Here is an 18,353-nt window from a genome sequence, read left to right on the forward strand (position 1 = left end):
CATTAAAAGATTATAATAGACAAAAATTATCATTTACTATTTTTCCTCAAATTATTATTTAACAAACACTCCAATAAAAACTGTCTTATTTTTGGCAAAAGAAATTCCTAAAATTTAGGAACTTCATTAATATATTTATTTCCTTACTTCATCAAACTAATGCTAATTTTTGTATAGCAGACCTTCAATATAAAATCTTAAGTGATATTTCAAAATCTTAAATATTACTGAAGTTACGTAGTACTACCCGTATGAACACCAACTAAAGTACCAAAGGCACAATCCAATTTTATTTGGCCACTTCTTGAAGCTTTCAATTATGACATGTAAAAGTAAAAGTCTAACCATGCATAACTTTGTTTTTCTAATTTCCTCATTATTTGTCTTCTTCACCAAACATGGTTGAACCTTCAGTGAACTTGAGGCATAGAGCATTAGTTGGTCTCATCAGGGGGAGAAGTTAAAACGGTTTTATAAAGCTTAGTTTCAGAATGATAAACTAATATGAAAAGAAATATAATTATTTTATGTAATTTAAATAAGAAAATGATTTATATAAGGTTAAGTCTTAATAAAATCTAATGTTCTAAATATAAGGATTTTCTATACATGTTAAATAATTATACGAAAAAATTTAATAAATCAAAAAGAGTAAAGGAACTGGTTTCACAAAAGGGCTCTCAAAAGTGATCTGATACCTTCTTTCCTTGGTCTGGGAGGTAGGTTATGTAGGCGACAACTGTTCATAGGTTGGTCAATAGTCGTTCCGGTCCTAGCTGGTTCCATGATCTAGGAAGTCAATCTAATCTCTCTTTCCTGCCTTGGTGTAAAATTTTGATGATCACTAAACATGGAGCAATGAAAAAAAAAAAGAGATTAATTCTCAGGAAGAGAAACAAAAATGTTGCCAAAGGACTTATAATGTTACAGATTAGAAAGTTTTAGAGGAAAATATTGTGACTTAAGGCCTGATCTTATGGTAATTAGTTTGCGTCTTTCACCATTTACAAGCAAATTTCTGAAGCAATAAAAAATACATTAATCTCTAAACCAAATTATATAAAATTTGTTAAATAAGAAAAATATTAGCGGTGAAAGAAATTAGAAATAAAGCAAAATCGATTATAGTATAATGTTAAATGCAAAATTGGTAAAACGCAAGGATGAAATTATAGAAAATAAAATATATTCTAAATGAATGTTATTTTTTTTTTTTTTTTTTTTGGTTACACTTATTCTAACAAATGAGAACTTCAATATTCATTTATATATCAATTTAATTCACTGCTAAACAAACATGAATTAGCGATGGAAAGTTAAAATAAAAATCGTTGCTAAACATATTACTGACGATTAGTAGCATTGCTAGCTACGAGCAATTTAGCGATGGATTAACGACAAAGTTTGTATCTATGTCTAGACTTTTTTTTATAGTGTTTGTTGACAAATGAAGTACGCACTTTGGTCACGCGCAAAGCGCGTACGCTAAATCTAGTAAAAAGAAACGTAGCAGGAATTCACCTTTGGAGGTACAATTTTTGTAGTTTTTGATAACTTTTTGAGGTGTAATTTCTGTTATTTTGTTTATATCTATTTAGTGCTAGTGTTGTTTTTTGTGTTGCATATTTTAGGATTTGATGATACTTCTTTAATGTTTATGGTTAAATTTTTTTTTCCCCACTATTTTCTAGAGACCTAAAGTGTTTAATTTTGTCAAACTTAGAGAGACCAAACCTATTAAGTACATGCTTAAGGGACTATTTGAACCTACTCTCAAACATAGGAGACCATTTTTCGTTATTTTCTCTTGTGTGAAACGAAGACTCAGGAAAAGAAGACCGTTGTTACTTCTCAGAGGCTGGATTGGTACAAGATAATTGCCGTCTTTTTAGAATGAGAAAAATAGAAAACTTGGGGCAAAAAGAAAAAAGAGAAATTTTTGTTTATGCTGAACATAATTTTTTGTGATTCAAAACAACGCTCGGTTATAATACAATAACAATATACCTAATATAATTCCACAAGTGGAATCCGGAAAGGGTAGTGTATATATAGACCTTACAAGACCTTGGGAACGCTGATTTAAAAGAAAAGAAAAATAGTTTCAAAGTTTGAAAAAGTAATTTTGACCAGTTTTTCAACTGAAATGTTTTTCAACTCACAACTTTTATATATTTTTTTCGAGTAAATGCTCGTCCTAAAACAACTTCAACTTTCAATATTTTTTTTATCTAACTTTTTTTTCAACTATCACATTTAATATATCTAAACGCCTAATAAAAAACTCGAAACAAAATATCAAACTTCATTAATGTAAATGTACCAACAAGACTTTTGACTTTTTCAAATTCAAGATGTGCTGCGTAAGAAGTTGCGTGCAGTACACAATTTTAGTAAGTACAATATAGAAGACTAGTAGTACCACGTTATATTGTTGTTTAAACGTACTACTTAAGCCCCTACGTACTATCAATTCCTATCTTAAAAGGATTAATGGAATAACTCAAGTTAGGATAGGAGTTGATATCTATGCAGAACGCTTAGAAATATAATTGAGTGCAGCATTGATGAAAAATGTCAAATATCCACCAAGTTATTAATGGTGGAAATTTCATAGTGTTTCCATCTATACTGCACTCAATCATGTTTTTAGAGTGCTCTAGCTCAAACTTCGAGTCGGGGTGTCAAATTAACCCATGAAAATATATCCCGTCCAATCCACCTGTATGGCCGGATTGGACTGTGCATATACTCATTGGCGGGTCATTTCGAGTATATCAAGGTTAGCTCGCTGAAAGTTTAGGCCAATTTGAGCTATGCACATTTCGCAAATTGAGCCATAAAAAAAACTCATCAGATTCCTGATTCCCACAGTGATAACTAGGTGATATACCAAAGTATATTGAACATAATGTCCTTAAGAGGGACATAAGTTAACCATTTGGGTGCTTTTCTCTATACAGTGGGGTCAAAACCAGCTTGCACGCACCTCGACTATTTCATCGGGTACCTGCTAAAACAATAACCAGCAACTCTATCCACCAAAGTTTAAACAGATGGGAAGAAATCACCTAGTGTTTCTTTGCCTCTGCTCGGATTTGAAGTTTAAACAGATGGGAAGAAATCACCTAGTTTTTCTTTGCCTCTGCTCGGATTTGAACCTGATACCTCATGGTTCTCCTCCCACTTCATTAACCACCAGGCTATACCCACGGATCCAATCATTTGAATATCTAAATGTTGGATTAATACAATATTTTCCTCCCAGTTCCTTGGGTTTGATACATAAAGAGACATATGGCTCAGCATCTAAACCATATGGAAGAATCCTGCTAGTTGCTCTCAATTCTCATCAATTTCAATCAATTGGTCCCAAACACTCTTCATCAATACATTCTTGATAAGTATTTATTATCATCTCACACTGTGATGAAAAATAAATAAGAAACAATGTTAAGAATTCGAGGTTAGAGCTAATCTGATTTTAAAATCTTAAAAAGATGAAGGGCATACATCCTTATTCTCTATCGCCAGACGCTGTGTATACATTTCTCCTCTTTACTGTATATTACTCCATCAAAATTGTGGAATCGTTTTCCCTGGGTTGGGTTGGAAAGCCTTTTTTTATGGGGCCATCAGCCCTCCGATTGTGTGAAAGAGAGACTCTGCCCAGTCTTCTTTGAAAAGCAACTTTTGCAATGTCTGCAGCACGTTGTATTCCGGATCCAGTTTCCGCTGCCATCCCTATAGGAAGACAGAAAAGCTTAATGGTATATGTTCAAACAAGTAATAGACATATCAACCTAAGCTTTTCCTTATATTGGCATTTGGAAGAAAAATAGGGGGAAAAGGAAATCATGTGGAATAAGGCATGGAAAGAAAAATCTAGGAGGAAGAGGAAAGGCAGATAAGTTAAGGAAAAAGAGATCAGAAATAACAGATAGAAACTAAATTATTTTTTGGAAACCATCTTTCATGGCTCTGCAGCGTCCCCGTCATAAAATATGTACTTCCTTACAACAATCCAAAGAGCTAAATGAACCCAGCTCAATAACTCAATTACCACAAGTTGTATAACACTCCCTTATACTAAAGCAAGTATTTTCCGAGGTTCGGTTTATCAATAATAAAAAATGGAATATGGTACAATTACTTGTGCTAGTTTCACTGATAACTGAATTTCAACAATCACATTCGACAGATTTTTGACCAGATCATACTTGAGAAACATAGATGCAGAATGAGCACACATGGTAGATCATAAGAACCATTAAAACAGGATAAGTTAACATAAGAATACAACAGACAAGCCTATGCTGTACAGAGTTAGTGGACGGTAAACCATCTAATAAGGCCATGATGTACCTCCAACACCAAAGTAGTCACAATCACAGTACAAATGTTGCCATCAATGTTCACCCGATGACGTCTAACTTGCTCAAGCAATTGTTGCATGCAATCCGCCGGATGAACGCCACCCCCTTCAGGTGTCCTCCAAAAGTCAAAAGTTCCCTCCACATCCTATTACCAACATGTACCTTTTGTTATTCAACAAAGACATGAATCTAAGAAAATTGGAGTGTTTTGACATAATTCACCAAAAAGACTACAAAAATGAGTGTGTATTCATCAGAAAGAAGTGGGATAAAAGCTTTTACAATTGATTTTCATTCTACAGTTCACACAAGCAAACATCTAAAAGTAGTTTCACATGAGACATCTTTCGCCTATATACTGCACATCTCCTTGTTTTAGATACTTCCTATTATTTTATGGCATATGTACATGCTGCACCAAAATATTTGCCCATAGATAGATGGTGGTGGGGTAGCACCATCCTGTATAAGGAAGACAAAATTTTAGAAAAATGAATCACCTTTGTAAGTAGATTTATTTAACATATTCATGTATGGACCTAAGACAAGATGAAAGAGGGTGCTTTTTTATGCTTCCCTTTATTATCCACGAAAGAGGTATAATGTAAAATATGCGCTTTCTTTGAACTCAAGTTAAACCAAAACGCAAGATGCAAAGTACTATGCGTTTTTAGCTTTTCCTGCTTGGACATTTAATTGACTTCTGAGAATCTAGTGATCAACAGTCTGCCCCGTACAATTATGAGCTTCATCATTCTTTGATAACAAATACTAGAAAGCTAGAAAGCACCTTGATGAATTCCTCTGGGTTCGGACAGCTCTGTTCTTTAGATAGTCCAAGAGTACTTTCTGCGGCAGAACGGCCATCTCGTAGTGCCACAGCCTTAAAGAACTCCAGCAGAAGGAGTCGATCCTTATTAGATAGCTCGGCAGTCATACCCACGTCTAGGAAGACCACATGAGGCTTCGATTTGAAAAGTCCTTTACCTGAAGCTCTGTCTTGCGGTGGTCTAACAAGAATGTTCCCAGGATGCATGTCTGCATGTATGAAATTGTCCACCTGGAATTAAATAGTATAGTATCAAAAATAAAGCAGAAATAAATTTGATGACTATGTTGCAAAAATGAGGAACTGTAAGATCCCAATGGAATAGCATTCCCTACTTCCCTATGGTGGGTACAAAAACCTCAAGTTTCAAAACCAAAGTCTTCTGATGAAGTGGTTGTGGAGGTACAACAAGGAGACCAATGCTCTCTGGAGAACAGTCATTCATGATAAATATGGGCAGATAGGTCATTGGTGCTCAAAACATGTCAACTGTTCTTATGGTGTTGGGGTGTGGAGAGCAGGCTACTGCAATTATACTCATGGTAGTTCTTCTATTATGGTAGGTAATGGAAGAAAGACATTATTTTGGAGTGATACTTGGTTGGGACATGATCGTTTACATGTTTCCTGAATTTTTCAACATAGCTTCTTTCCCTGAAGCTAGTTTAGATGAAGTGTGGGGAGCTCCAGGATGGAATATAGTGTTTAGAAGAATACTACATGACTGGGACCTTCAAAAAGTGGCTGAGTTTTTAATTGTTTGGAGTCCTTCCAGGGACTCCAGGAGAGGGAGGACTCACTCATTTGGTGCAGAAGTGGCAATGGGAAATTCTCAGTTATTTCAGCCTATCCTCCCTGCTGAATACTGGACAACAGACAGGGAACTGGAAAGCTAGGGCCATTCAAAGTTTTTTGTTTCACCTGGTTAGTAGCAAGACAAGCTAGTTTGACTCAAGAAAATCCCAGAAGAATAGGTGTCCAGCTATGCTCTAGATGTTCTTTGTGTAGCGCAGCAGTGGAATCCAACAGCCATTTGTTCCTTCACTGTCTTATAACTGTCCAGTTGTGGCAGCTTTTACTAGTATGGTGGGCTTTAATTGAGTTGTGACAGCTACCACTGCTGAGGTTTTGATTCATGGAATTCCAATGGAAAATTAGTGAAACAGAAGGGGTGGTGGAGAATGGTGCCAGCTTGCATATGCTGGTCATTTTGGAATGAAAGAAATGCTAGAATTTTTAAGGCAAGCAGAGTTCAACACAGAAGCTCAAGATGAGTTGTATTCTGTTGTTCTATTTTTGGTGTAAAGAAAGTAGAGTAGAGGAGACAGATTCCCTGATAGATTTGATAGGAACTTTTTTTTTTTTGAGAAGGTAACAGTAGTATGTATAGACTAAACCAGATTTGATAGGAACTCTGTAAATTCCTTTTTGCAAAGTAGGGGTTCTTGGCTTATTTGTAATTATGGTGCTACACTAGCTTAGTGCTGATTTTTTTTTATTTTTTTATATATATGTTAATTTTGCCATTACGTGGTCCTTTTTTTTTTTTTGGCAAAATTAACATAGACTTCCCAGAATGGCTAAATTACACAGACATACCAACATCATCTTCAGTAGTGCATGAGTCCCAATGTGCGCAAGGGCACTTCGGATGCTGTCACATCCTTCGAACTCTGTAGTACGTTCTTCAAGCTCTTCAATGTAGCGCAAGATATTTTCACCATCTTCATAGGTTTCCACTAAAACCGCAGGATGCACCAATGGATATAGAGGTCGGGGAAATGATACATCCTTCCATCTGCGGAAGTTGTATATAAAACGACTCAAGTTAGCTGCTTCTCTAGAAAGATCAACTTGAGACATCATAAAGACCGCAAACTGCTGTATGCTTTCATCCAGTCTTAACCACTTCAAAGTTGGGAAGACCTTTGAAACTTTTGCAAACAGGTTAATTAATACGAAATCCCTCCTGATAGATTCACTAACGCCTGGGTGCCTAACTTTGACAGCGACACGAATGGGTTTAACCCGTTGTCTAGGATATCGGAATTTCAAGGTGGCCCGATGAATTTGAGCAATACTACCCGATGCGACCGGCTCCTCCTCAAAATTTTCGAATATTTCAGGCAGCTTGCGTCCAAATGCCTTTTCAATGCTTCTTTTTGTATATGCATAGCTATGTGCTGGTGCCTTAGAGTGGAGTTCTGCAAGTTCATTACACATATCATCTGGAAAGAGATCTGGCCTTGCTGCCGCCCATTGACCCCACTTAATGAATGCTGGACCTGCCTTCTCTAGAGTTTTTCTCACAGCGCGAAGCCACTTCTTCCTAAACTCAATACCAAGGGAGTCTGCAAAAGGAGCCATTAGTATACAGGGGGAGAACAGAAACGCTAAGTATACTGCTCTTGAGAGCAATATCAAGCCCTCTAAAAGCAAGAAGACAAATGAAGTCAGGTAGATATGTCCATCCTTTGCATGCATGTAGAGCGATTCCGGGGATGTGAAGCCTTCTGCTTCTGCAACCACACTTTGCTTCCATGCTAGCTGTCCGATAAGGAAGGCCAAAATGCCAGGAGATACCAGATGTGAGCGAGACAAAGCAAGGCTCATCACACATGTAATCCTACTTATCGGTGGCAGAATTGATCCGCAGCTTGAATGAATCTGAAGCAGCCGTTTCCAGGCAATTCGAGCATGGTGCGAGACTGTCTCATTTGCAAGGAACAAACAGCTCGTTTTAGAATTGTACGTCTTCCATAAGGTTCCTTTTGCCTCATATAAAATGCTGGAGGTAAATCCTCTATGACAAACTCTACATTGCGAATGTAATCTGGAAAAGACGTAAGAAAGGCCGGCAGGCGTCGTCCAAACCTCTGAGTTCCTGGCCTTGGGGCTGGCAAGAAGGGAATGTGCAACCCTTTCAATACTGCCCTTCACCAAAATTCTGCACCTGAAAACAAAAGGTGTAAACTAAATTTTGAAAAATGACAAATATTTTTCATAATAAATGTTCCTTGTTGAAATCTTTTTCTTTTCTTTTTTTAGAAATGATATTGAATTTCAGCCTTGTTGAAATCATTCTCAGTGTACAGTTAAATTGTTGAAACTGATTTCTCCAAGAAATTTTTTCAACCAAAATGCGGAGAATAACTTCTGTCACTTATGGGCAGTAGTTATTTTACCTTTACAAAAATTGGATTCTTACTCCAGACACTTGCTTCATCAAACAGTTAAACATTCTGGTCAACATTTAATAGTCAAAAATATCACGAACAAACACTAACATTATTCCTATCCTCTACCTCGTAAGATTACCATATGTCATCTACTTTTATAACACCTAAACATTAAAAATTAATCCAAAAAATGATTTTTCAAGGCAAATAGTTTCCAAAATAAAACACCTCTCTCATATCAAGCACAATCTAAACCTTATACCCATCATCATAATGAAACACCATAAATAAACTAACCATCATTCATGTAGCAGATTTGGGCAGTATTAAGTCCAGCCATAGGCCTTATTAGAAATACTGAGTTGTACTTCAGGAAAATATGATTATAAGCATACAAAGGAATCTAAAATTAAGATGACAGGACAAAAACCAGAGAAATGAAGCAATAGCAGTATTATTTTACTGTTACAAATATCGGATTCTTACTCCACATCACTTGCTTCATCCAAAACTTAAAACATTGTTGTGAACCTTTAATCTTCAAATTATCATGAACACTACCATTCTTCCCTATACAATACTCAGTCGTAAGATTACCAAAAACTGTACTGAACTAGTTACTGGGGACAACATTGTCCAACAAAAGAGATGAACTAAACATTTCGCTTTAAGAGAGTGATTGAGATGCCATCAAAACACCTAGACCCTACCCCTCCCTTTCCTTGTAAGATTACCATATACTCTTATACCACCTAAACATTAAAAATTGATCCAAAAAAATGTTTCTTCTAGGCAAATATTTTCCTAAAAACATCCTTCTCATACCAACAACAAAACATTGTTGTGATCCCTTTAATCTTAAAGGATGGATGAACACTACCATACTTCTCACCCTCTACGGATCCAGGTTTTTCGAGATATTAAAAATAATGTTGCTGATGGGAATCGAACCTAGGACGTAGAAAATTTAGAACACCCCTCCTTTCCTTGTAACATTTTGCATTTGTTTTATGTTCAAAATTTAAAATGTATATAATCCAAAAAATCTCTTCTCCTATATATACACTATAACTTTTTGCCGAGGCGAACACCCCACCACCGACTTAGATCCCACAAGATGGGTTAAATAAAGGATGGATGCGAAAATAACTTTCTAAAAAAAATAAGTTGGCGGAACTTATTTTCACCCCGGGAGGGTTATTTTTAGGACACCAAAGAAAATTTAGAACACCCTGGACCACTTGAGCTAACATTTTGCATTTGTTTAGAGTGTTCAAAACTTAATATATGTATATAAACACTCAAAAAAAAAACCCTATATATACACTGTAACTTATAAGCCAATCCAACTGACTTAGATCCGCCCCTGCTACTCATACTATCAAAGAATAAACCATCCTTGTAAAACTAATTCCAAAACTTGGCAGTTCTAGCTTAATATAGAAGTACCGAATTGTACAATGGAATGACTCTAATCATATAAAGAGATCTAAAATTAAGAACAGAAGAAAAAAAAACAGACAAATGAAGCAATATCAGATGATACGTACCTTGATGCGGCCATTATAAATTGGTGATGATGTGTCTTCTACGAGGCAAAGCATTAGCCTGCATATTTCACTTCCAAGAAAAGGGTATATGGCTCATAGCCTTAGAGAAATGCTGGCACACCGTATTTTTTGATAGATAAATATCAGGTTGTTTGGGTTCGTGTCAGTGGCGCTGCCGTACTTATGTGTGTGCATCGACAGAATGAAAGATTTACCGGGTTGTCAGTGTGATGCCAAATGAGGGCAATTTGCAGGATCGTGCAGCGGGGTGGTCTTTAATTTTTGTCCTTTGTGTTTTAGGTTCGAATCTCCGTTCAGTTAAAAATTAAAAAAATTCACAAGTCACGAGTTGAATTTTAAACTCTGTCTTAAGAGAAAAAAATTACTGAAATTTTGCAAACCTCTGCTTTAGCAAAATTTAGGCCTTAAAGCTGAGGTTTGTCTTAAAGCATATGTTGGGGTCCACAACTTCTGCGTTAAAACATAAGTTGGATCCAACTTATGCCTTGCGAATCTCAATTTCTGTCTTACGAATCCCAACTTATGACTTGCAATTTTTTTTTTGTTTGAGCCTGGATTCGAACCCAAGACCTTTAGGTGTTAAGCGAAGAGCAAATATTAAATACCACCAATTTGAGGGCTAAAAATTAAAGACCACTCCAAAAGGACAATCCACGCAAAAAAAAAAAGGCCAAATGACCCACTTCTCTTCCCAATGTTTTGGAAAATTTCGCCTGTAGCCACTTTGTATCCTGCTATTTAAATTGCATTTAAGTTATAGCCATATTGCAACAATTTTTCTTCTTAATTATTGTATGTTATGAAATAAAATTAAAAGTACATGTCAACAGAAGATATAGCCAAAGAAGTTAGGGAAGGGAGATATTTTACTGTTCTTTCAATTGATAGGTAAATGAACTGAATTGACTTCCTAGAAGAAAGGAAGTTGTTGGCAAGCTGCCTGCTTGAGCTACTTGCAAGCTACCTGCTTGAGCTACTCGCAAGCTGTCTGCTTGATTGTAAGCTTATCCAGTTGACTGTGTATTTGAATGGACATCCATAAAATGGTGTATTTATAACACTTCCCTTTGGATGTTCATTAGTAGATAATGTGCCTCTTTAAACTTTACTAGGAAAAACCCAGTGGGAAAAAATCATAGTGAAGGAAAAAAATTACACATATCTAGTAGTACGCCTTGTTAGTTGCCTCATTAAAACCTTACCAGGAAAATCCAAATGGGACAAAATCTTGGTTAAGGAAAAAAGAGTATAGCGCGTATGTTACTCCCCCTGATCAAAGTATCATATACTTTTTGAAGATGATGTACTCCGATCTTGTATACCAACTTATCATATCTTGAGGTTGGCAGAGCCTTTGTGATCAGATCTGTTAAATGATCATTTAACGAACTGGTTGATCATTTGCATCTTCATTTCTTAGATAGAGTTTCTTCATCGCCATATAATATTGTCGCAATCACGCCAAGTAAATTCTTGACTCGCTTTATAAACTTTTGTTATCTTTTTATGATTTAATTGTTAGTAAAATAACATGGTATGACAGTAATCCTTCATGGCAATAGATAACATGTCTGGATCGAACTCTTATGTCAATCAGATGAATGTCCTGTATATACAAAACACTTGACAACATTTGTTAGGATAAACACATTCAGGTCAGGGCTTTCATTGGTAATATGCAATTGATTTTATTTCAACATCTTTATATAAGAGAGAGATTCTATCATGCTTATAGTTACAGCAAGATAGATAAATGCAACAATTGCACAAATATATGGTACTTCAGGACCAATCTAATTTCTCATTTCAACTCTTTTTAGCAGCTAATCTACTGCTTTTGGAAACTCTTCAAGAGCTCCAATAATATTCAAGTCATCAACTTGCACAACAATATAAAAGATTCTGATTATCATAAAGAGATAAGGGTAAACAGGATAATCTGTGTTCCCTTCGTCAATGAATATTCATTAAGGTGATTAAATCATATCCACCTTACTTGATTTAATCCATATAAGGATTATAAACAAGTTCCCCAAGAACTTGTAATGTCTGGCCTGCAGGTTTAATAAAGCTTTACGCTTACCAAGATACCTTATATCACTTGGTAATTATTTCTACGTCAGCATGCTTTAAGAGACGTAGAACTCAGATCCTCACAATCTTATACAATAATGCGCCATATTGTATCAAAGATATCATCGATGAGATATCATTTTGTATCGGTTCTCAATTCGACATAACTTACTGAGATCTCATCACTGCATTATTTCCAGGTACCTAAACCTCCCATAAGGTTTAATGAAGTGTTATGTTGTAAGCTCTTCAAGTGCACATTGCCTCCTTATTATGATCATTTGCTTCTCCCCTTTTTCAAGGATTATTAAATATGGAACCGATTGGTCTATCATGCTCCATGCACGCTGCAGATTTTTTCCTTTAGGAACATTAGGAGCATTTTGCAGATGAAATATGAAATAGTTGGGTCAGCAAATGCTTCTAGCATTTGACTTGAATTATCTGAGGATCATACTGATGATAATTCACAACATATTTCTTAGTTGCATAATCTATCCCCCTTATGTTAGAAAAACTAACACATATCCCCATTTTCTTTGGGAAAATCCATCTGTGTGTATCTTGGTATATCCATTAATCATATACCGCACATCAAAAGCTATAAGATGGAAATCTCTAGTTCCTGATCCTGAATCAATTATGAGGGGAGAATTTATCATAATTTATTGGTCTAAAGCATATAAGTGTCGTTGTATGCAACATATCATATCTCAGACCAACATCTGAAGCTCTGTTCTCATAAGCAATGGTTTAGCTATATTACGGAGGCATCCAATGCCAAACCAGCTTAGATATAAACCAGCATCATCAAGATGAATTATCTTGATTAGATATTCGGAAAATTGTGCTTCCAACTCAATTATTTTGAGCAAGCAACTTCGTAAAAATCAAACTTCCAGTTGACATAAACGTACATGTGACCGTCTCATCGATGCATCTATTTAAGACATCACATTGCAGGTGAACGGGCCTATATTCAGCTTTTATATTTTCCAGAATTTAGGGGATTCAATCCCAATATTAGCTGGTGTAATCACATATCATGAGAACAAGTAACTGAAAAGAAATCTTGAAGAATCTTCCAGTTTTTCAATATATTCCGAATACTCAATTAGCACATCAGATTTGAATCAGGACAACCAAAATGGTCATGTCAACTGATAAAATTATCTGTACGAGTAAACTTCAAGGTAACCATGACGAGTGTTATTTGTTTTAGTAAACTTCTGGTTTACTATTGCATGAGATTTTATGGCTTAATTAAACTTCTAGTTTATTGTGATATGTGATCCCATCATGCTTGGGTAACGTCTCACGCACGTGTTTCCAACCTGTAATAACATGAAGATATTCAATCTTCCAATCATTTGTAGTCTCAATATGATCATAACCATTTTTATTGCTAGTAAACTTCAGGTTTACTACAATTTATATTCCGATCCTAACAATTACGGTCTAGGATAAATGGCGCTATCATATGTAACCTCTTCGCGAGACTTCAATTTCGGATATCTACTACTTCAGAACTAGATTTCTAGAGTTCTACTACTTTGGAGTAGAATACAGAGTCTTACTACTTCGAGAGTAAGTTGCAACATTTTACTACTTCTGGAGTGAAATGCAGAGTATTTACCACTTCAGGAGTAAATTTCACAACCTTAATACTTTAGGAGTAAAACATAAAATATTTAGAATATTTCTTCTCAAATATTCTACCTCTTCGAGAGGTGGGTCATGATATCTTCACAACCAAGTGCATGTCTGTATTGATAAGCTTTACTAAATATTATCACATTCACTTCAGGTAATGGATCTATATTTATAGCTTTTACCAAAAGTTCTCATTCATCAGGAATGGAACACAATCATCTGCCTTAAGCATATCAAATCGTGATAACTTAGAAACTCTTTTTGAGATATTGCTACTTCGACAAATTGAGGCATACATATGATATAGAATTCTTCTCTAATACATCTTTACTTGTAGCCACAACAATGCATAAAAAATATTGTCACTTCTGGTGATCATATATCTCTTGCAGACTCTCATTTAGCCATTAAGGGATATGAAATTAACATCATAATCCCTCTTAACAATATTGTTCTTTAGGAACAACTTTGAAGCATAAATGGTCCAGAACCAATTGGGTTCCCTCATATCCTATCAAAATGTGTTTGTGGAAGAATGACAATCTTCTAGTAGTCATATCTATCTTTCAAATTATTCCACGGCATAAGAGGATCTTTAACAGTGAAATATTTCCATTTCATTCCTTCATCAAGGAGCGTAGGAATATCATTACTTTGGCACAGTATTGATTTCATGTTTTTTTTTTTTTTAAATCTTTGATAGTGTCTGCCAGACTCATCATATCAAGATAAATTTTACCATCAAGCACCCAAGACGAGCTTTTGCCTGATAAAGATGAATTTAAATGATACACAGTAAATGAGTTAATAAAGAAAGGTAATACCCAATTTAATTGTCCACAAGGAATTGCTCGGCCTATTAATCCATAGCACCACAAAAGCATATTGATAGTGCAAATCCAAACCTTCTCCCTTCTCGAGTAAGGCATACAACATGTGGTCCCTTCAAGTACCCAAAGATGGGAGGGATTAAAACATATACCATAAATATGATTTTAACACAGTGAAGGATTACCAAATAGAATACTTATATTGCACTCTTGTAACTCTAAGAATTGTAATTAAAATAGAAATCAAACTTAAAATGGCCAAGTCTCGTGCTGATAATGTATTATGAAATACTATTAAAAGAACACGACAACAAAAGATATAGCCAAAAAAGCTGGGGGAGAGAGAGATTTTATTGCTCTTTCAATTGCTATGTAAATGAACTGAATTGACTTTCATTTTTTACTAGAAGAAAGGAATCTTTAATGAGGCTTTTCGGAAGGCTGCGTGAGGCTTTTCGGAGAAGGCTGTGGCAAGGCTGCACCCTTGAGCTACTCACAAGTTGTCTACTTGATTATAAGCTTATCCCGTTGACTGTATATTTGAATGAACAATACGGTGTATTTATAACATTGTACAATTTTTTGTTTATTACAGCGATTTTGATGGCGAACTATTTTTAAAGGAGAAAATTAACATTTAATTTAATTTCATTAATTTTCGAAACCTCTACTGTTTAGGTATAAATGTCTGAACATTAAGCATAAATGTTAGAAGTTTGGCTTTAGATAGCCAAACTTCTGACGCATGTGTCCGCAGTTTGGCTTTGACAAATCAAACTTTTGACGCGTATGTCGGAAGCTTACTCGCACCAGAAATATGTCAAACTTCAGGAAAATTTTACAATTTCAGACGCGGATTTTTGCAACTTTGATCGCGTATGTAGGAAGTTGATTATACTAAACTTATTAAAATTTATAAACTTCGGTTATAGCTTAAATGGGGGTTCAGAATCGGCTATACATGCATTTGACCCCCAAATTTCAACGGGAAAAGTGTACGAATAGCTGCTTTTGAGCATCACTGTTTAAAGAAGAACCGAAAATTACAAAGTATTTAATGTTTAGTTGCATTAGACATCAGGATCAACTTTAGATGTACGGGACGACGTTGATAATCCCGATATACGGATCTGAAGTTGGGAACTATTTGCAACAAATTTTCAAGTGCCGAAAATTAACTACAATAAAAAGTAAAAGAAAAATGTAATTTTATTTATGAATCTTGTGAGTACAATATTGTTGCTCTCTTGATTCTTCTCTCCTAAACGTTTCCGTGATTCGAGGATTTCGGTAGCGTATTTCTCGGAGTAACGTGGATGATTTGGATCTTCTGTAGATGTATTTCAATCCTTATAATGTCGAACACTTATTTCGTTTGGTTGATCTCCGGGAAGAACTCCGTGAACACTCCGGGACTATGCAAATATGGCCGGCTTCTCCAAAGGCTTGCCGAATGTCCTCGTAAAAGTTATGTAAACCCCCTATTTATAGTTGTAGGGAGTAGGCAACCCAAGTTTAGATGAACTCTTTTGCCTCATTCTGATTGGTTGATGTAAATCATCAAGCTTATCACAATGCTATGTGATAAGGTTGCTTGTGATTGGCCAAGACATGTCATTTTGGACACTTGGCGATTTTTTATTAGTTCTTGTATTTGACCTAATCACCACATCATTTGAGCACGTGGCATCATCTTGTTGGTCTTGAATTTGATCGGGATGCCATGTCACTTGACATGTGGCATGAGTTTTGGGCCTCAGATGAAATGGACCTTAGACTTGAATTTAATTAAATGGACTTATTGTCGGCCGTTAATTAATCGTTCAACCCAAATAAATATGGATTAAATACAAATTTTGTATGAATTTAATCCAATAAAATTTATGTGTCTACGGGACTTCCAAGCTTAACTTAAGACCCCTAAATCAAAGGGGAAGTTACATAAATACAAGTAAATAAGTAAAATATTTCATAATCTACAACGATTAACTAAATTACACAATCTACAATATGTACTCTATATTTGGGGTATATGTATAATTTTATACCATAAATAAAAAAATGTTGCTATGAATAAAAGGCTAATAATAAAGAGTTTCCTATATTAGTGATAACCAAATTAAATACATATCAAAACACATTAATTACTTTTCTAATCATCCCAATATACTCGGCTAGCATTAATCCATAAAATAGTATACTATCTTGTTTAAATGATATATATTGTACAATTCCTTGAACAAGTATATATATTCTTGTACTTATATATTCGTATATTTCACTATTATATACTATATATAATATTATTTTTTATGTATATTAACTAGTATATACTATATATAAATTAATTTCTTAATATATATATATCTTTGACCACATACATTATTGTATATATTAGGCATATATATTATTTATTATATTAAATATATACAAATATAAATTTAATTGATTTAATTTTCCTATTTCATGGAAGAGAGAGAAAAAAATTGAATAGTAAATATATGATGGCAGAAAGGAAGCCAAGTTTAATGGGATGTGGTGTCAATTATTAATTAAGATCCTATTTTAGTGGTAATCCATAAGTAATTATATTATTCTATCTATTTATTGTATATTGTATACTTTATATGTTATTGTAGAGTATAATTGGTTCGCACATAGAGTAATATATTCATATATTAGGTATATCGTAATATTATATACTATATACACGAATAATATTATTATAATATATATTATATATTGTTATACCCCATTTTAACCGGGCTTGAAGCGGAGTACAACATATTGGAGATTCCTGTTTGCTTATTTTAAGGAGTCGCCACCTAATTGATTTTAAGGTGAATTAGGGCACCTATTTTATTAACTAAGGTAAAGCCTAACTAAACCTCCGTTAATAGTCTGCTTAACCAGTGTGATTCTAGGTAAGGGTTCTATATTATCCTAAAGGGAAGGGGTTAGGCATCCTCTAGGATCCGTAACTACGGTTATCCGGCCAAACTTAGGTTAATTAATTAATGCAAATAAAATGCTTGAAATTTAAAAAGAAAGGCTAAGAAATGTTGCTAGGGTTTTTTAAGAAAAATATAAGAATGTTTCTCAAGATAAGATTTAGAGAAAATATAATAGTTTGCATAAAAGAAGATTTTAAATGCCATTTACAATAAAAAACTTATAAAAGTTAATAAGGCTTAAAAAAAATGCTATTTAGAATGAGACTTGTAGAAAATATAATAAGCTGCTTAAAAGGAAAAAAAACTTCAAATGCCATTTAAATAAATTTATAAATGTTGCAAAGACTTTAAATAATAATGCTATTTAAAATAAGATTTGCATGAAATATATAAGTAGAGAAAAAAAACGCGAGTTTGTGCAGTGTTTTAATAAATATTTGAGACGACTCAAATGGTGAGATATTAATTGATTTTGCGATTTAAGAGCCTAAACAAAATATAGAAACATCTAATGTGAGCTTTCTTTATCCTTTTATTAACTATGCTTAAAGATATGCGTAATTGACTCAAAACTTAAAGAGTTACTTATAAAATATATTTGCGTATTAGTGAAATTCTGAAATTCCTAAGATATTAAGAAATAAAATAATTTCTTTAACCCAAAATATGTAGGCATGCTATTTTGCAAATCAATTATTCCAATAAAAATAAATACTATATATACTGTAAATATAAAAGAGAAACTTAGGGGACTAATGATGAATTTCTCTCTTAAATTAACTACCCGTTATGCTAAAGCTAACCCACTAATTTTGCTAAGGTTCATTTTATCTAAGGAAACAAAGTAAAGTATCAATTGCGCAATACAAAATTTAAGGCATAAAATAA

General features: G+C 34.4%; 2 protein-coding genes across 3 annotated transcripts in view; both read right to left on the bottom strand.

The window, feature by feature from the left end:
* Positions 1–18,353, bottom strand: part of LOC132053227 (uncharacterized) — an 88,000-nt gene that overhangs the window by 17,212 nt on the left and 52,435 nt on the right. The gene's annotated exons all lie outside the window — the stretch shown is intronic.
* Positions 2,764–10,140, bottom strand: LOC132053226 (uncharacterized). Of its 2 annotated transcripts, XR_009414095.1 has the most exons (6): positions 9,935–10,140; positions 6,805–8,158; positions 5,167–5,436; positions 4,366–4,521; positions 3,514–3,744; positions 2,764–3,424 (listed from the first exon to the last, which is right to left on the bottom strand). XR_009414095.1 is itself a non-coding variant. In XM_059445153.1 (5 exons), the coding sequence occupies exons 1-5, from the start codon at positions 9,946–9,948 to the stop codon at positions 3,625–3,627; spliced, it is 1,914 nt and encodes a 637-aa protein (XP_059301136.1). In that variant the 5' UTR covers positions 9,949–10,140; the 3' UTR covers positions 2,764–3,624. The 2 variants fall into 2 exon arrangements, 1 of the variants encoding a protein (XP_059301136.1); XM_059445153.1 differs by having other exon boundaries at positions 2,764–3,744.

The sequence above is a fragment of the Lycium ferocissimum genome, chromosome 4 (genome assembly GCF_029784015.1).
Source record: "Lycium ferocissimum isolate CSIRO_LF1 chromosome 4, AGI_CSIRO_Lferr_CH_V1, whole genome shotgun sequence".
Taxonomy (NCBI): domain Eukaryota; kingdom Viridiplantae; phylum Streptophyta; class Magnoliopsida; order Solanales; family Solanaceae; genus Lycium; species Lycium ferocissimum.